At 47.4% G+C, this 18,791-nt stretch overlaps 1 protein-coding gene across 1 annotated transcript in view; it reads right to left on the reverse strand.

Annotated features, from left to right (window-relative positions):
- Positions 1–18,791, reverse strand: part of SETX (senataxin) — a 29,628-nt gene extending 10,837 nt beyond the window's left edge. Inside the window, exons 1-14 of the mRNA XM_009896267.2 lie at positions 18,611–18,791; positions 17,150–17,360; positions 16,874–16,983; positions 16,157–16,376; positions 15,274–15,393; positions 13,959–14,130; positions 11,769–11,859; positions 8,831–11,489; positions 6,852–8,632; positions 5,978–6,089; positions 4,831–5,007; positions 3,502–3,731; positions 1,874–2,041; positions 783–927 (exon numbers count right to left, since the gene is read on the reverse strand). Of these exons, the coding sequence (XP_009894569.2) occupies positions 783–927; positions 1,874–2,041; positions 3,502–3,731; positions 4,831–5,007; positions 5,978–6,089; positions 6,852–8,632; positions 8,831–11,489; positions 11,769–11,859; positions 13,959–14,130; positions 15,274–15,393; positions 16,157–16,376; positions 16,874–16,983; positions 17,150–17,360; positions 18,611–18,790 (6,376 nt within the window). The 5' untranslated portion in view covers position 18,791. The remainder of the gene's footprint in view (positions 1–782; positions 928–1,873; positions 2,042–3,501; positions 3,732–4,830; positions 5,008–5,977; positions 6,090–6,851; positions 8,633–8,830; positions 11,490–11,768; positions 11,860–13,958; positions 14,131–15,273; positions 15,394–16,156; positions 16,377–16,873; positions 16,984–17,149; positions 17,361–18,610) is intronic.

An 18,791-nucleotide genomic window follows, 5' to 3' on the forward strand; every position in this document is an offset into this window, starting at 1 on the left:
AGCTGATTCATCTAATTAGCTGACTCCAGCCAACTCAATCCTGAATTCAGCCAATTCAATACTGAATTAATATTTGCTTAGGAGGAGAAAATTTTGTCCCCCCCCCCCCCATCACAACCTAGATGCCTTGCTTGGAGTTCATCTTCTTTGCATCAAAGTCCCAAACTGGGAGGAAATATAAAAAGGAAGTGAAAGGCTCTAAGCCATCAAAATTTTCATCACTTTGGTCAACATGATCAGCAAAAGTCCAGTTTGATTCAAAGTCAAGGTAACAGTCTAGTGTTTAAATCTGAAAAGGGGAGAAAATAAAGGGGGACCTGAAATGGGGGGAGGGGGGAAAAAAAGGGGGACTTGAAATGGGGGGGAAAAGGGAACCTGAAATGGGGGGGGAGGGGGGAAAAAAGGGGAACTTGAAATGGGGGGGAAGGGGGCAAAAAGAAAGGGGACCTGAAATGGGGGGGAAGGGGTCAAAAAAAAAGGGGACCTGAAATGGGGGGGAAGGGGGCAAAAAAAGGAGGCCCTGAAACACACTCTGAGGGAAGATTCAATGTCTGTATAAAGACAAAGAGTGATTTATTAATCATTCCCCCCCCACACACACACAACACACAGCTGAGGAGAGCACATGAAAATGAGTAACAGTGTGAGGACGCAGCAGCTGTGTGCTGTCCTGGAGCGTTAGACACAATAAGCTGTTTGGGTTTCTCCTTCAGGTTTTCTATCTGCTGAACACAAAAATGAACCCCCAACAAAACCTCCAAGAAGTTTAGAATGCAGCATACCCAGAGGCTCCTGCCTGTTCTGGCACTTCTCCTTAAAAGCCAGGATGATCTTTTTCATCAGCTCATCGACAGCGGCGTTCGATGGGGCACAGACCAGGAAACGGTTGGGCTTTGTTTTTCTGGCTGTTCTCTCACCCCTAGTGTTCTGCAGATGAATTAACAACAAACCCAAGGCAGGCTCTTTAGGTTGGGGGCTTGGGAGTTGAAAGGCAGACTCCACGCTCTATCAGCATGCAGAGGATGGAGACCACTCAGCTTGAGGAGCTCCCAAGCATCTGCCTCGCATTAAATGGCAACAGGTCAAATGTATTGATCACATTGGCACAGAATCCCTTTCAACAAGGAGAAGCTGAATTAACTTATTGGATGGGGATATGAAAAACCATGAAATGGGGCAGGCCACACAGCATCACTTAAGAAAACTCTGAATATTTTAATGTATTAAAGGAGGGACAGGCCAAATAACATCATTTAATAGATCAAAAACACTAAGGATTTTTAATTTACCAAGTCTTTGTACAGGGCCAGGCCAAAGGATGTCATTTATTAAGTCCAAAATACTCAGGGTCTTTTATTTATTAAGTGTTTGTATAGAGACAGGCCAAAGGATATCATTTAATGGGTCCAAAATATTCAGGACCTTTTATTTACTAAGTCTTTGTATAGGGCCAGGCCAAAGGATATCAATTAATGGGTCCAAAATATTCAGGATCTTTCATTTACTAAGTCTTTGTATAGGGTCAGGCCAAAGAGTATCATTTAATAGGTCCAAAATATTCTGGATCTTTTATTTACCAAGCCTTTGTACAGGGCCAGGCCAAATATTATTTAACACATCAAAAAGCTTCAGGATTTTTTCCCCCACTTCCTAAGTGTTTATCCCACCACCCCCCTGCATGTTTCCCTGATTGTGAGTTCTAGAGGCTGCTTTCTTCCAAGATGCCCCAAAGGTATTATTTCCACCCTACACAGTAGACATTTAATTAAGTGAGCTTAATGAATTACAGCCCCACTAATTACTTGTACTTAAAGCTATCAGTGAGTGCCCGTGGGACACCAAGCAGCAGCACACAGCAAGCACCTTCACTTACTTCTCTCAAGACACGAGACAAGAGGCCAACAATAGTTTTGGATTTCCCAGTTCCAGGTGGGCCATGGATGAGGCAGATCTTGGGAAGCCCTGGATGCTGCTTGACCATGGCATAAGCTATCTCAATGGCTCTCTTCTGACCTTCATTGTAGTCATTCATATCAGATGCCTGAGGAAACAGACATGGGCAAAAATAACTAACTGTTGAATATTGATTGATCCTAGAATGGCTCAGGTTGGAAGGGACCTCAGAGGTCATCTGCTCCAACCTCCCATGGCAGGGACACCTCTCAACTAGACCCGGCTGCTCAAGGCCTCATTCTGCCTGGCCTTGAACCCCCCCAGGCAGGAGGCAGCCACAGCCTCCCTGGGCAGCCTGTGCCAGAGTCTCACCACCCTCATACTGAAAAACTTCTTCCTAAACTCCAGTCTAACCCTGCTCTGCCTCAGCTTCAAACCATTTCCCCTTACCCTGTTTTCTAAGACCCTCTTATGAAAAGGTATTGGAAGGAAGCTCTAAGGTCCCCCTGGAGTCTTCTCTCCTCCAGGCTAACAATCCCAGCTCCCTCAGCCTGTCCTCACAGCAGAGCTGCTCCAGCAGAGAGATCAAACCTTCCTTGTTTAAACATCTTCAGAACGTTCCTCATCCCTCTAGCTACGACTCAAAGGACATGGAAGCTTTTGATTCCGGGTTTGCTCACACCCAGTCCTGACTTGAAAGCTGCAATGAAGGTTTTGTTTGCTCTCCACATATTTATTTTGCATTACCTTTTCCATACTGCATCTTATTTCATAGATTTATAGACTAGGTTGGGTTGGGAGGGACCCTAAAGATCATTCAGTTCCAACCCCCCTGCCACGGGCAGGGACATCTCCCACCAGCCCAGGCTGCTCAAGGCCTCACCCAACCTGGCCCTGAACACCTCCTCTCCAGTAAGAAAAAGAAACTGGAAGCTGCTTGAAGAATCCCACTGGTATCCTCATCAATACAACTGAAACACCTGAGCAAATCCAGGCTCCTCTCCACCCACCCAATCAACCAACTACTGTGCCTCAGTATCTGAAAGCCATCTGTTTGCACTTGCTTCAGTGATGCCCGGTGAGAGGGCAAGGGGTGACAGGCACAAACACAGGAAGTTCCATCTAAATATGAGGAGGAGCTTCTTTACTTTGAGGGTGGTGGAGAATAGAGTAGGAATAGACCAGACCAGGTTGGAAAAGACCTCAGAGATCAAGTCCAACCTATCACCCAACAGCATCTGATCAACTAAACCATGGCACCAAGTGCCTCATCCAGGCTCCTCCTAAACACCTCCAGTGATGGTGACTCCACCACCTCCCTGGGCGGCACACTCCAATGGCCAATCTCTCTTGCTGGGAAGAACTTCTTCCTAACAGGAGCATGCTGCCCAGAGAAGCTGTGAAGTCTCCATCTCTAGAGTAATTCCAAACCCTTCTGGATGCCATCCTGGCCAAACAGCCCTAGGTGACCCTGCTTTGGCAGGGGGCTGAACTAGATGATCTCCCTCCCATCCTGATTCTCCGCAGGTCGGCTCAAACAACGTCACACAAAACCAGTTTTGCAACGCCCACTCGGTCATCTCTGCCACTTCAAGCTGCAGGACTTACAGCACTTTCTGAAGCCACAGGCAAATCTCTGGGGCAGAAGTCGTTGTAGGATGGATTTATGATGGCTTTAGCCAGGGGGCTCCTGCTCAGCAGCAGCAGACTTCTGAACTCCCGGCGCGTGGTCACCAGGGAGCCGACCACCACGCACTTGACTTGCTTGTTCTTGGAGAAGGACAAATTGCCTCGAGTTTGCACTGAAACATGATAGACAGTGTGCTGCTCCTTACGTCCTGCCAGAGGGGGAGGAAAAACCAAACAACACACAAACAAGTTGGTTAATTCAAAGAATATCCAAATTGTTAACTGCAAATTGTTAACTCCCACTCCCTGGAGACATTCAAGGCCAGGCTGGATGGAGCCTTGAGCAATCTGCTCTAGTGGGAGGTGCAGGGAGGTTGGAACTGGATGATCTTTACAGTGCCTTCCAACCCAAACCGTTCTAGAATTCTATGATGCTCAGACAGGTCACTCAAAACCCTCATCAGAACCAGCTGCCACCTTCCAGCAAGCTGTCAGCGACCAAATGCTTGCAAAAACCTCAAACACTGTTCCCACCCCCTCCAAACAAACAAAAGGACCCAATCAAACCTAGGAGACTTAATTGTGGCCTTCCAGTATCTGAAAGGGGCTCCAAGAAAGCTGGGGAGGGACTTTTGAGGGTGTCAGGGAGGGATAGGACTGGGGGGAATGGAGCAAAACTAGAAATGGTTAGATTCAGATTGGATGTTAGGAAGAAGTTCTTCCCCATGAGGGTGGTGAGAGCCTGGCACAGGTTGCCCAGGGAGGTGGTGGAAGCCTCATCCCCGGAGGTTTTGAAGGCCAGGCTGGATGTGGCTCTGGGCAACCTGATCTAGTGTGAGGGTTCCCTGCCCACGGCAGGGGGGTTGAATCTAGATGATCCTTGAGGTCCCTTCCAAGCCTAACAATTCCATGCTTCTATGATTCTAAACCAACCAAAAATCAAAGCCCAAAGGGCAATTCACAACTTCAGTTCCAGAAGACAGTGAAGTTTTGGGCCAGACCACTGAAGTTCATGGCCAGGTACTAAAGCTGCATGCATGGAACTCACACATCATTCTATTCTTACATAAAGCACTGCCATATGCCCTGAAGGAATTATCAAGGAAAACACCTGGAAGGCATGGCTGCAGCTTCAGTTCCTGCCTTTTTCCAAAGCTTCCAGCATGGAAGAGTCCAACTGGAGTGGCAAAACTCTTCCCATTTTCCCCTGAGGTCAGTGGGATATGACAAACGTTGACAGCCAGCTGCGGAGAAGCATTTCACGGCACCAAGGAGGATCCCCCTTGCATTCCAACCCCATTTACTTACTGGCTGCAGAGCCAGAGGCACGACAGAAGCGTGTCACAAGCCCCACATGATACACTTTGGAGTCTTCCATCTCCTTTCCTTCCTTGAAGGAGTCTTTTTTATTCTGGACCACCAAAAAGACTACGTCGTCCTCCTTGGGGTGAAGCTGCCTTGCCAGATCCACTTCTCGAAGATGAGCTGTTTGAAAAGCAAAGTCATGGGAATTATTTTGCTTCTCTGACCACAGAAGTACAACCACCACCCTCAGGAATGCCCAGCTGTGAACTTTTCAAGCTATTAAAGGCTATGGTAAAAGACTCTGAAGAGTTTTGAATCCGTCCTGCACTCTTACACCTGAACACAGCACTGCATAAGGACAGAGCCAGCCAAAGGCTATTTCATCTACCAAAAGAAGCTGAAACAAAATCCCAGTGTCCAAGATGGAAATGAAGCTGGACATCAGCCAGCAATGTGCACTTGCAGCCCAGAAGGCAAATCACATCCTGGGCTGCATCAAAAGCAGTGTGGCCAGAAGACCAAGAGAGAGGATTCTGCCCCTCTGTTGTGGTGAGACCTCACCTGCAGTGCTGTGTCCAGCTCTGGGGTCCCCAACACAAGAGAGAAATGGACCTGCTGGAGTGGATCCAGAGGAGGCCACAAAGATGATCAGAGGGCTGCAGCACCTCTGCTACAAGGACAGTCTGAGGGAGCTGGGGTTACTCAGCCTGAAGAAGGGAAGGCTTCAGGGAGACTTTACAGCAGCATTTCAGTATCTGAAGTGGACCTGCAGGAAGGCTGGGGAGGGGCTGTTCAGAAAGGCCTGAGGGGATAGGACAAAGGGCCATGGTTTGAAACTGGAGCAGGGCAGATTTAGCTGGGAAATTGAAGGAAGTTCTTCCCAACGAGTGGTAAAATACTGGAACAGGCTGTCCAGGGATGTGGTGGAGGCCCCATCCCAGGAGACATCCAGGATCAGGTTTTATGTGGCCCTGGCCAACTTGGTCTAGTTGGAGGTATCCCAGCTGACTGCAGAGGAGTTCAATAGCAAATTCAAGATGCTTTTTGTATTGAAAGCAAATAAAGTTCTACCTCCAAGCAGTAGCTCATGATAAGGAATCATCTCCTTGAACATTCCAACAGGGTTTGACAGACAAGGGCCCTCTCTTACCTTCGAAATGTGCTGTGTTCACATCAGCACGGAAGTCTGGCAGCTCACTCTTACAGAGCAGGTAGTAACTCTTCTCTCTTCCCCTCTGGTTTTCTATCCAGCCTTGTGCCAGCTACATGTTGGAAAGGCAAAGCTAAATAAAAACACCTTGAAGGTTTCAGTGTTACATGAAGAACAGCTTCTCCTGACTCAAAGGGCAAACAGAAACAAGAAGCAGCTAACAGAGTGGCAAGCACAAGGAGCAAAGAGCCTCACCCATGCCTTTGCTGATACCTAGACATGAGCTACAACAGAGAGAGCAAACAAGAGCACTTTCTCCCCACCCATTTACCATACTGCCTCACAAATCACTTCATAACAAACAGGTGAGCTCATGCAGCCCAGCAGGCAAATCCTTCCCAGGCTGCAACCAGAGGAGGTTGGCAGGGCAAGAGAGGGGATTCTGCCCCTGAACTCTGCTCTTGTGAGACCCCACCTCAAATAATGTGTCCAGTTCTGGTGTCCCCAGCATAAGAAGGACACAGAGCTGGGGGAGAATGTCCAGAGAAGACCACAAAGATGAGCCAAGGGGTGGAGCACCTCTGCCATGAGGACAGGCTGAGGGAGCTGGGGATCCTACAGGAAAGCTGCAGAGGGACTTTTCCTGAGGGTGTCTAGAGACAGGCCAAGGGGGAATGGTTTGAACCTGAGGGACTGGAGCTTAGGAAGAGGCTCTTCAGGAGGAGGGTGCTGAGACTCTGGAACAGAATCTTCAGAAGGTGAAGAGGGACATTTTGGAGGAAACAAACCCCCAAACCAAACCACAGACATTTAATCTCTTGGTCAAATGTCCTCGAGTTGATGAAGACAAACCAAGACCCAGAAAGCCACTTACTGTTTCAAAGGCATTTAGCATCATCAAGGGGAAGAAGGTATTGAAGTAGTCATTGTATCCCTGGAAGTGGACAGGAACAGGGGCCACAACAGACTGCAGGAGGCTACTGGGAGGTCCAAACTGGCTGCAGTTTGCGATGGATTCGTAAGTCCAGTTCAGAACTTCATTCACAAAAGTGTTGTTGTCCCTCTGCTTAGCACCAGGGCTGCTTCTGGCAGCTCCTCTGGAAGCAGCTGGAGCAATCTCATTCTGTCTGTTGTGTGACTGAAGAACGTTGCCATAGCTGTAGGGCTGAGGTGCATTACTCACACTGGGAGGCCTGTGGGGCTGAGCAGCTGTTGGTGCAGCCCTTACCCCGGGGGGCCTGACCACCAGCTGTTTCGCTGCCATCACTTTGCTTTTGGAAGCTGGGGGCAGCTTTTTGCCGTCCTCTAGGTCCTTGCTGAAGGCTGCACTGCGTGAGGAGCTCGCTGAGCTGAAGATTTTGGTGGTGGAAGGCTTTCTTGGTTTAGGAGGTGGCAGGAGAGGTACAGCAAACACATGGTCTCCTTCCAAGCTGCTGGCTGAATGCTCCCTGCAGTACTCTCCTGGCTTTCCCACCTTCTCCACACAGTCTGTGTGCTTGCATTGCTCCACAGCTGAGGCTTCACTCTGCTGAATGCTCTCAGCAGTGTCCATCTCCTCAGGTTTTTTACTACCTATAGTAATATCTTCAACACTTTCCAACTGGGAACATAATTCCATGTCCTCAGGATCTAATTGAGTTAAAAACAAATTATCATCATCTCCACTGTCCTCATCTGCTTCACACCCATTTTCTGTTGAAGTTGTCTTCTCAGACTCAGGTTGGACAACACAGCCTTTGCCTGAAGGTTTGTCACTATCATCTCCAACAAGCACAGTGGAAGAGAGACTTGAAACTGTAGGTACAGGAGGAACCATCATGCTGTCATCCTCTGATCTTCTGCTTGAGCCTAAAGAACTCAGCAGTTTAGAGGCATGTGGCTCCTCAGAGGGACAAACAGCCTTCTTCCCTTTGTCTTTTTGGGTTTCAACAGATCCCTCACCAGATGCCAGCTTCAAATTTGGAGGCTTTGGTTTCTTTGATTTTACATCCACTCTCCTTACTTTGTTTCTACTCTCACAACCTCCCAGAGGTTCTTGGGCATGTTTACGGGGCCTTGTCTGCCTTAAAAAGTCCTGGCAGGCTAGGAATTTTTTGTTGTACTTTATGGCCAGAGTCTGAGCAGGAATTGCCTTTGTCTTCCGTTTCTGGGGCTGTCCAACCCTCCCTGCAGCTTTCCCGTGGCTGCGCAGCTCAACGATGCTCTCCAAAGAGCGCTGGGACAACTCGAACGCCTTGCGAGGAGCCTTCTTCAGACCCAGCTTCTCGACAGTTGATGCTGGCACTGGACACTGCCTAACCTTCTTTGGAGGAACCACTGCAGGCAGTGACCTGCCAGGTTGAGAAGCTGAGGTATTTAGAAGTAGTTTGCTCTGTGCTGCTTTAAGAAGAGGGTTTTTGGGACTTCTCTGAACGGTTCTTGCTACCTTATGTTTGGCTACGCTGCTCCGTGGGCTCAGGCTCTTTTTCTTAAGGGCCAGCTTTGAAGCCAAGGAGATGCTAGATGTAGATGCTCTGGGTTCAGCTGAGTCCAGGGTGAAGTCTTGAGCAACAGTTGGACCTCTGTCTGCAACATTCTCCAGCTGATCTTCCACATTTCCCTTACTAACAGATTCTTCCAATACCAAGTTAGTTGCTTTCTTTGTACGATCACCTTCTTCCTGATGAGAAATATCTTCTGGTTCCTTCTCCATACGAACAAAGCAATCATCATGACCTCCTTCTTCCTGATGAGAAGTATCTTCTGGTTCCTTCTCCATATGAACAGAGCAACCATCGTGACCACTTTCTTCCTGATGAGAAGTATTCTCTAGCTGCTTCTCCATATGATTGAAGCAACCACCCTGATCACTACCTTCTTGTTGAGAAGCATCTTCTAGCTGCTTCTCTATGAGGGTTACTTCTTCTTCCATCAGCTCATCGGTTACGTAATCCACTTCATAACCCCAGTCGATGGTGTGGTCAAGGCTGTCGTCGTTCTGTGCGTCGCCTGAATTACTGCTGCCAGCTGTGCCTGAAAGCTGATCTTGTTTGTACTCCTGAGTTGGCTCCATGGCTTGAGTGTCTGACCAAACTGAGTGGACATCCTCATCTGTTTCAAACTCAAAGCACTGAGACTCACACTCATCCAGGAACAAGTGGAAGCTTGGCGATATCAACTCAGAAACGCAGCTGGAAGGCGAAGGCTGCTTGTCAAGGGACATAGTTTCATCGACTTGTTTTGGTTCCTCCTCCTCAGCCACACTTTCTTCAGAAGAAGAGTCTGAAATGACAGTGGCTCGACTGCCACCCTCAGAGAAAGGCTTGGTACTTTGGTCATCAAAGAAAAACCTTACAGCACCTTTCACCTTCCTTTTCACATCACTCACACCATCGTGGACGGAGCTCTCTTCCCTGGAATCAAAGGGGAAGTTGACACCTTTGGCATAGGCAGCTAAAGATAATTTACTGAGCTCTCTATCGACCTGGGAGTCCGTTACAGAACTGTCTTCAGGCTCCACCTCCACACCACCTTTCTCTTTCTCCACCACTGAACTGTTTTCTCTCTTGAAATACTCTGAAAATGCCAACAACCTGTCACTTGTTCCACCCTTCACAGACAGTGGCCTGCTCTGAGAAGCAGGGCTGGGCAGGTCCCTCTTGTTTTCAGAGCTGGATGGCACACAACCGTTTGCTGAAGTTTCCTTCACACAAGAGGCCTCTGAAACGTGACCTCTGCAGTCAGATTTAACCAAGTCATCCAAACGAGGCTGCTTCCAGCCTGAAGTTTTTTGCATGTCAGAGTTTGGTTTAGATGCAGGCTTCCAGGGCAAATGTGACCTTTTTCCAGTAGATGCTTTTTTCAGTGCTTTTTTGGCACCAGTCCCTGAAAACAAATCATCTTCACTCCTCTGCAAAGCTGGTTCATCTTTAGAGGACACAGAGCAATCTACTGGTGATTTCTTTGCTACTTTACTGGGGACCACTCTGCTTTGAAAAGCACTGCTGGCACTTTCCTCCTGTGGACTTTCACAACTCTTCAAAGGTGGAGTAGCAACAGAGATGTCCTTTCCACACACAGTGTCCCCTGCCTGATATTTAGGACAGGCTTTGCTTGTACCTGGAGAGCCACTACCCAGCTTGGGTTGATCTGCCTCTGCTTTTGAAGCACTTGCTGCTGAAGAGTTCTTCAAGTCAGGTGGCTTTGCTAGCTGCTTCATTTTGAAGGGCAGTAGTAATCTCTCTACTGTGACTTTCAGATCCCTGAGTTTGAAGTTTTTTACCTCAAGCTTTGAAGGAGAACCGGGAGCTGCATTGCTCTCCTTTCTATGCGAGCTGTGAACATCCCCATGAGAAGCAACATGAGGTGGAACAGCCAGATGCACTGCAGTTATGGGTGCTGCTTCACGCTGGGTTTCCAGCTCTGGGCCTCTCCTGCCATCTGGACACTGAGCATTTGGGTTAAGGCTCTGATTACCTGGGTGGCCTTTCCCTGCCACGTGATCATCTGCCCTCTTCTCCTGAACTTTCCTACACAATTTTGTTGCCAAAGAGTTCTGAGCTGGAAATTGATCAGGTTCCTTCTTAATCAACAAGAGGCCTTTTGTGGATGTCCAACACTTTGCACTTATAGATGGGTCCCTGCATTCCTCTTCCCAAGCACTCTTTCTTCTGAAGAAAGGGCTCTCTTGGCAATCTCCATCTCCCCCTTCCTTTGATGCGGCAGCAGCTGGTGCAGAAAGGTCATCCCTGCCATGTCCACTCGCCCTGCAGCCATCATCACTCTTCTCTTGATTTATAGACCCAGCAGGCAAGGTTGGGCAGCTTCCATTGTTTCCTGCAGCAGCAGAGGTATTCAGTGGTCTGTTCTTTATGCTTCTTATCACCTGCCTTAGGCACACCTGCAATTCCTGAGTTTCCTGGTCGTTCAGCTGCCAGCCCAGAGACAGATTTCCTCTCAGGAGGAGGTTGAGTTTGTTCAGGTACTGCTTGCAAAGAGCTTGCTGCCCAATTTGATAGCCCTCTTTCAGCAGGCTGCGTATCAGCTGCACGCAGGCTTGCTGCACAGAGTTGGAGGCCTGCTGAGATCCGGGGGAGCCTCTCACGCCGGGGGCTTTGTCGGTGCGGCGGGTGAAGGCCGAGGCAGGCAGCTTAGAGCTTCTCACCACCGCTTCCACCCACTCTTGGGAGCTAATCCACAGCAAATGCAGGCACTTCTTGTTCCTGTGCAGTTCAATGATGGACACCAAGATCAGGAGGAAAAATTCAGCGACCTTGTCGCACTGCTGGATCCTTTTGTTGAGGGTGTCTCTGATTTCTGAGCAGAGGTAGTGAATGACTTCGACAATGTACGCCATACCCAAGTCCTTCAGGTCCATCAGTGACTGAACAAAAGGGATGAACCAGAGGAAGGTGCTCTCGTGGACACGCATGTCTCTGCCCATGTCCGACTGCAGCACGCTGGCCAGCGTCTGCATATCCTCGTACAGGCCGGGGCAGTACTCCGGGCAAATGGCAGCCTTCCACCCCGTGTCCTGCAAGACAAAGCCTCCACACATCATCCTCATCCTGCACATCTGCAGAGTTTCATTCACAGATTCATAGAAAGGCTTCAAGGACTCCTAAAATGCCCAGAGAAGCTCTGGAGCCTCCAAACCTGCAGGTGTGCAAGGCCAGCTTTGACAGGGCCTGGAGCAACCTGGTCTAGCAGGAGGGGTCACTGCCCATGGCAGGGGGGATGGAACTAGATAATCTTTCAGGTCCCTTCCAACCCAAACCATTCTAAGAACAGGGAAATAAAATATTTTACATACCTTTTGTGGCTTTTCTATGTTGTAATTGTACACAATCTGACTGCAGGTTATCATCTCCTCATCCTCAGCTGGCTCTGGCTCAGATTTCATCCTAAAAAGAAATACAGATGATGAAGGACTCCCCAAAGCTGCCTTTAACTACCAGAAAACCAACTGCCCAACTCATAGATTTTACTTCTCAGATCCTGACCACATGACTGTTAGAACCTGTCAGTGATACAACATCCCTATTTAAAATCTAGAGCTTGTTCTACCCTGCTTGTGTAGAGTCAGGGGGAAAAAATCTGCCTCAGAGAAGAGCTTTCTACTAAGCCACAGAATTTGACTACTCAGAGCAAACACCCAAAAGAACTCCATTTCCTCTCTGTGCATACATGCAGTCCAGCCACAGAGACATGGAGACAAACAAAGTCTATATGCAACTAGCTGAACCCAACACTCAAACCTGGAGATTTCCTTTAAGATGCCTTCCTTCCTCAGCTAGCTACAGCATTCCATACATCCCCACCTGGAACATTACAGGCAGTGTGGATGAAAATGCTGACCTTCTAAGACATTGTCACTCAGGTGATTCAAAATGCATCCTAGCAAAACAGTAAATGCTTCTCCAGGTACTATTTCCCACCAGCTTTTTAGAATGTGGCATGAGTTCAGTCTTCCAAAATAGCTGTTCCTAAGGACTTGGGAGCTGGATGCTTACAGAACTCCTTCAGAAGGGACATTGTGCCAAGAGATGGAGTTTTGAGTTTACAGAACAAACTTTTCTTCCCACAGAAGCTATTTCTGGACTTCCCAGCAGCACAGTAATCAACCTGAATAAACACCTCACCTCATTAACTTTCTGTTCAATATCAACCACATTGTCACACCAAAGTGCTTAATTCAAATAAAATTTAAACACCCATTTGATCTCAGAATGCAAATAGAGGAACACAAAACTTTTCCAAAGAGTATCTGATGCCTGCTCTGGGCATAAAAGCATTTCACAGAATGGCAGGGCTTGGAAAAGACCTCTAGAGATCATTGAGTCCAAGCCCCCTGCCAGAGCAGGATCACCCAGGCTAGGTCACACAGGAACACATCCAGGAGGGTTTTGAATGTCTCCAGAGAAGGAGACTCTACAACCTCTCTGGGCAGCCTGCTCCAGGGCTCCAGCACTCTCACAGCAGAAAAATTTTCCCTTCTGCTCACATGGAATCTCCTCCACTCCAGTGTGCACCAATTACCCCTTCTCCTGTCACTGCACATCCCTGAGCAGCGCTTGGCTCCATCCTCGCACACTGCCCTGCGCATCTTTATCCCCAGCAATGAGGGCACCCCTCAGGCTCCTCTGCTCCAAGTCCCAGCTCCCTCAGCCTGTCCTCACAGGGAGATGTTCCACTGCCTTCAGCAGCTTTGTGGCTCTGCAGTGGATGCTTTCAAGCAGTTCCCTAAGGTCCTTCTTAAACTGAGTGGCCCAGAACTGGACAAAATATTCCAGATGTGGCCTCAACAGGGCAGAGTAGAAGAGCAGGAAAACCTCTCTCAGCCTACTCACCACAACCCTTCTAATCCACCCCAGGATGCCGTTGGCCTTCCTGGCCACAAGGGCACCTTACTGGCTCAAGGGCATCCTTTGCCCACCAGGACTCCCAGCTCTTTTTGCAAGCTATTAAAGCACAGTTCCATGATTCTCTGCAGTACCATTAAGTAAACTTAATCCTGAGAAATACTTAACATGAGCTGGAAGTGAAAAAAAATCAGTTGTCAATCAGAAGAACAAAACCTAAAGCATCCACTGAAGAGTTGGGAAGTCTGATAATTTTCCCAGCAGTACCAGGCATGGTACATCTTCATTAGACTTGACATGCAAGGTGCCTTTATCCCTCCATCAGCCCCAAAGAAGCCCCAGCCTTCCTCCATCAGCCCCAAAAATTTATCCTGCAAAGTGTAACAGCCCTCACAGTAATCAAAAAGAATTCAGCAGCTATTTTGCTTGGGGAAAACCTCACAATTTTAGGGGACCTACTTCATTTCCCCCCCCCCCCCCATTAATTGCTAATTTGCAACACCCGATTTTTATTTGTTTTTAACTTTACCTTGCCATCTCCCTTCCCCACCAGAAATGAAGGCAGCACTGAGAAGCAAACCAAGACCAAACTATTACTACTACTGCTATTAAAGTCACCAATCCAGACCCTTGAAACTGACCTCATAAAGCTACTGCGGATGTTTTTGATTTCATTGTTGTAGCTCACACTGTTGATAATGGTTTGGAAGGCCTGGACAGGATCAATAAGCTGCCCCCAGACTTTTGATCCCAGCTGATCCAAAATGACCATGAAACAGTGCAGTGCTGGCCAGAAGGGGTCAGTAGACTCATCTGAAACAGGAAGAGTGGGGAGAGTTGAAACCCAAGAATCCTGCAGGGCTTCAGGCCAAGCTGAAAGCAGCTGGTAGCTGGCAGTGGGGTTTCTGCTTAAATGCTAGATAGAGAGAGAGGGATTCTAGCTGCTGCAACTGTGGGGTTTTAATCTGGAAAAAGGAAGGGGGAAAAAAGAGGGGAGAGGGACAAGCCCCCAGGAGAAAGGGAGGGGAGAGGGATGAGGAATAGTCCAAAACAGAAGGGAAAAGAAAAGGAAGAGGAAAAGCTCAAAGAAGAAAGGGAAGGGGGAAAAAAGGTCCAAACAAGGCAGGGTAAAGTCCCAAAGAAGAACAGAAGTCAGCCTGAGTTGTACTGACTTTAAGGAACTTTAAGGACAATTACCACCATTTGCCAGCCCTACAAAACTGGACTCTTCCACCCTGCTTTTTGCAGTGCTGCTCCAAGGAGTGGCTACAACTTAGACAGCTGAGATAATTTATAGTTCAAATGTAAGCTAGAAGGAACTGGCTTTCCTTTAAGTGCGGTGTTCCTCATATCACATCCTCAACAAACATCCTAAGCTGAGAAAAATCCAGTCATTGGAGAGGCAGCCCTGGTCTAGAGCTCATGTGCAACTCCCAGGCTATGCCCATGGCACACAGGCTAAAAACAATACAAATGGCTCGAGGGCTACTATCCCTAAAGTCTAAATTCCCAGGGGCAAAAGGGCTTCCCTCAAGCAGATGGACAGAAGAGACACATTTGAAGCAAACTGTGGCAATGAAGAAAGTGTTTCTTTATTTCAGGACTCAAAGTTCAGACTTCAGGGCAGTGAACCTGCATTCCCATACAACCTTTGATTGAATGGCAACAATATGGTAGAAAGGAAAGTGAGGCCCTTTCCAAACCTCAGTCAGCCTGAAGCAAAGCATTGGCAGCCCTCCTGCAGTGCAAAGTTCACTGGAAGGTGATTTTTGCAGTGGTTTTGGCAGCACTACCCCCACATTGTGCAATATTGGCCACCTTCCAGAAGGTAAACAAGCTTCAGGTGAAGTCACCTCAGCATTACAAGCACTAGGAATTAACTCAGTGAAACAGGGAAGCTTGCTGAAGATGACAATACACTCTGAACTGTCTCATCTCAGCACCAGCATTAGTTACCAGCTCCTTCTTTCTCCATGGTGTGAAGTATTGACTGCATGAAATCATTTTGTTTGCCTGGGCCCAGCAATAAGGAGTCCATAGCTTCATCTTCCAGCACTGTTAGCAACATGCAAATCCCTGCAACAAAAACAAAAGCAGCAACCTGTCTATATGTCTGCAAAACTTCTCATCAAATCAAGGATGGTTTTCCCAAATGCCATTACCAGTGTGACACCTGCCCAGAGAGCTCAGCACCAACATGAGACTCATTAGGCATTAATTGTGCAGCCCATCTGACATGCCTCAAAATAAACAGCACCTGTGAAATCACAGAGCTCTGCCTTGAGGGTGCTTCTACATTGTTAGTGCTGGGGTCAGTTTTGAGGCCCTCACTACAAGGATGACATTGATGTGCTCAAGTGGGTCCAGGCAAAGGCAATAAGATGGGGAAGGGTCTGGAGAACAGGGCTGGGGAGGAGCAGCTGAGGGAACTGAGGGTGCTCAGCCTGGAGAAAGAACGCTGAGGGAAGACTTTCTGGCTCTCCACAACTCCCTGAAAGGAGGTTGCTCTCTTCTCCCTAGCATCAGGTGATAGGGAGAGAGGAAATGGCCTGAAATTGTGCCAGGTGAGATTTAGGTTGGACATCAGAAGGAACTTCTTCACTAAAAGGGTTCTCAAACACTGGAACAGGGTCCCCAGGGAGGTGGTTGAATCCCCATCCCTGGAGGTGTTCAAAAGACACAGAGATGTGGTGCTCAGGGACGTGGTTTAACACCAGACCTGGCAGAGTTAGAGAATGGTTAGACTTGATGATCTCAAAGGTCTTTCCCAACCCAAATGATTCTATGATTCCAAGCTGAGACTACACATACAAACTAACTTCTGATCACAAACACTCACCTAGCCAATAGTTCTTGTAGTTGGTAGTGTCATACAAATGAGATGGCAGAAGGATGAGTTTACCCTTTTCAATCATTGAGGAGCTGTAAATATCTGGACTCTCAAAAAGCCCCAGTTCAATGACTCTGAACAAGCAAGTCAGCACTTCCTGCAAGTCATAATAATCATCCCTGTCAACCTTGCCTAAACTCCTTGCTGTCAGGATGGCCCAGCGACGAATCTGAGATGGAAACAAAGAAGTTATGCAGTAATAAAGGGAAATAACAACATCACAGTGCTCCAAGGCCAGGAATCATTGCTTCTGCAAGTCAATTTTTGCTAACAAGTCTGGCAATTGCAAGGAAGAGTTGGGTCTCCACAAAAAGTAACCCCAGAAACAGGTTTGCCCTACCCACCAGCTGTTGGTAACAAAGTTCAAATGCAAGGCAATAAATACAATTGCACACAAAAACCTCCTCTGGATTCATGTGACAGCAGCTGGCTTGGGACTTGGTTTGTATCATTTCAAGGTTACTGAGCAACATTTTCTAACCAGGTAACTGTTGCTAGATCCACAGATGTTAAATCCTGCTGCCAGCACAGTATACTGATTCCAGCACAGGGCACTGCTTCCAACAAGGCAAGAAATAACTTCTCTGACCTACTAAGAACACTTCAGTCTAAGACAGTGCAAAGCTATTCAATCCAAGTCTTAGTGGAAGAGAAAATGCAACTTACCACTTCATTTGGATGAACCAAAAAGAGGTAAATTCCTGGATATTTCTCAAAGACCTGAAAGGAGCTGTGGCTTTGTTCCATCCTACAGAGCACCTGGACACACAGTTCACCTAAAGAGGCAGCCAGAGGAAGGATTAATTTATACACTCACAAGGGAGAACAAATATTTAGTATCAAAACAAAATCAGACACAGACTGGTGCTTGGGTTTAACTCATCTCCTTCAGCAGAAAACAAACTAACTCACACTTGCAGCTGCCCAAGGCAAGATACATACTGACTCTCTCATGCAGCAGCAGGTAGGGATACTTCAGGATTTCCAGCAGAGGCACTCTCAAGTTGTTCTCAAAGTCTGGGCCCACATAACCAGACAGCAGAGTGTCTCCATTCTCATCCACTAGATACAACTCATCACCAGCTTCATCTTCTTCTTGCATGGATTTCTCAATGTGGGCAATAAGTCTGGAGGTTTCCAACTCCCACAAGACCTAAAGGCAAGAAATCCAAGGGGACTGGTGAAGAAAGCAATTAAGGACATTGAGTACCACGTGTGAAAACCTTCCCTTGGCTTCCAGGACTTAGAATTTCATTTTGAAAAGTTTCTTTCCAAGCATGATGTGACATAACAACAGTCAGGACATGGAATTCAGGTTGTGCTCATCACAGAACTCTTCCTTCAGAGTTAAGATGATAAAAGGATGTTTTAAGTGCTGTTGAAGCCAGAAGCATTTTCACAACTGTGTTAAGTATTCATCAAGCATTATTTCCTGCCATGGTTTAGGCAAATTTGGTTCCACTGGCCAACATGAAGCACCAGAAATGATCCTAGTTAGGAAGGTGGGAAAAGATTTTGCAGTGTTTTAGTGGAAGGGAGTGACTGCAAGCACTGCAAGCTGACTGAGCTGCTGAGCGTTTGTGTGGCAATCAGCTCACTGAACACTTCTCACCTAAAGCAGCTGCTCCAAACCTCAGTTAGGCTAAGGCTGATTTCCTACAGTTAGCAGGCACAGAAATGAAGACTGAGCAGGCCACTCACCCCACTTATTTCCAGTCTATACTCAGATGGGGTTGCCATGGGTTAAATCATCACACCTTCCAAAGACATCTAGCTCATTTAAAAAGAATCCCACATCATGATCAATTAGCTACAAATAACCATTGTGCATCCACAGCAGCTCTTCAAACTACAAAACTGGATACTGATTGTTAGACTTCCAAAAGGTTTGTAACAAAAGAAAGAGTACTTAAACTTTGGTCTTCATCTCACAGGTACACAAGAGCTCTGATATTCAAGCAGAGTAGAAAACTACAAACAAGAAACAAAAGCAAACAAAAAGAGGAACAAAGCCAAAGCAGAAGAGATGCCAGAGGAAGGAGGAAAACACATTAAAGAAAGAGCAGTTGGGTTGTTTGGCAGGTGTTCTTCATTTCAGACATCAAACCACCACAGCATGAATAAAACTCAAGCTACAAGATCCAGCCAGCAAGTTCCCACTGCTGGTTTAGCTCTTGATGATTTGAATATGTGCAAAAAAAGAGAGGAGGGTCTTCATGCTTTACAATCAGCTCCTTGCAGCTTGATATAAAAATAAAGCAGACAGAAAGCAACAAAGTCTACTCCCAAACACCAGTAAAACACAACACCTGCACCAACTCTCCCTCTACCCTCAGAAGAAACCAGAGGAGCAACCACAGGGGCCCATTCTGAAGTCTTCCTTCAGTTGTGTCTCTGAATTACCTGGTGCAACCTTGGCATCCTCTCCCTTGCTTTGTGGTATTCAACCACACATTCCAGGCAGTAACAGAGATCATCATTGGAGCCTTCCAGATCTTCCGGGGGCAACTGGTTGGAAGCATAGTCCTTCAGGAACTCAGTGGTGTCAGAACCACTAAGTGTACACCATCGACATGTGCTCATT

Source organism: Dryobates pubescens, chromosome 29 (assembly GCF_014839835.1).
Source record: "Dryobates pubescens isolate bDryPub1 chromosome 29, bDryPub1.pri, whole genome shotgun sequence".
Classification (NCBI taxonomy): domain Eukaryota; kingdom Metazoa; phylum Chordata; class Aves; order Piciformes; family Picidae; genus Dryobates; species Dryobates pubescens.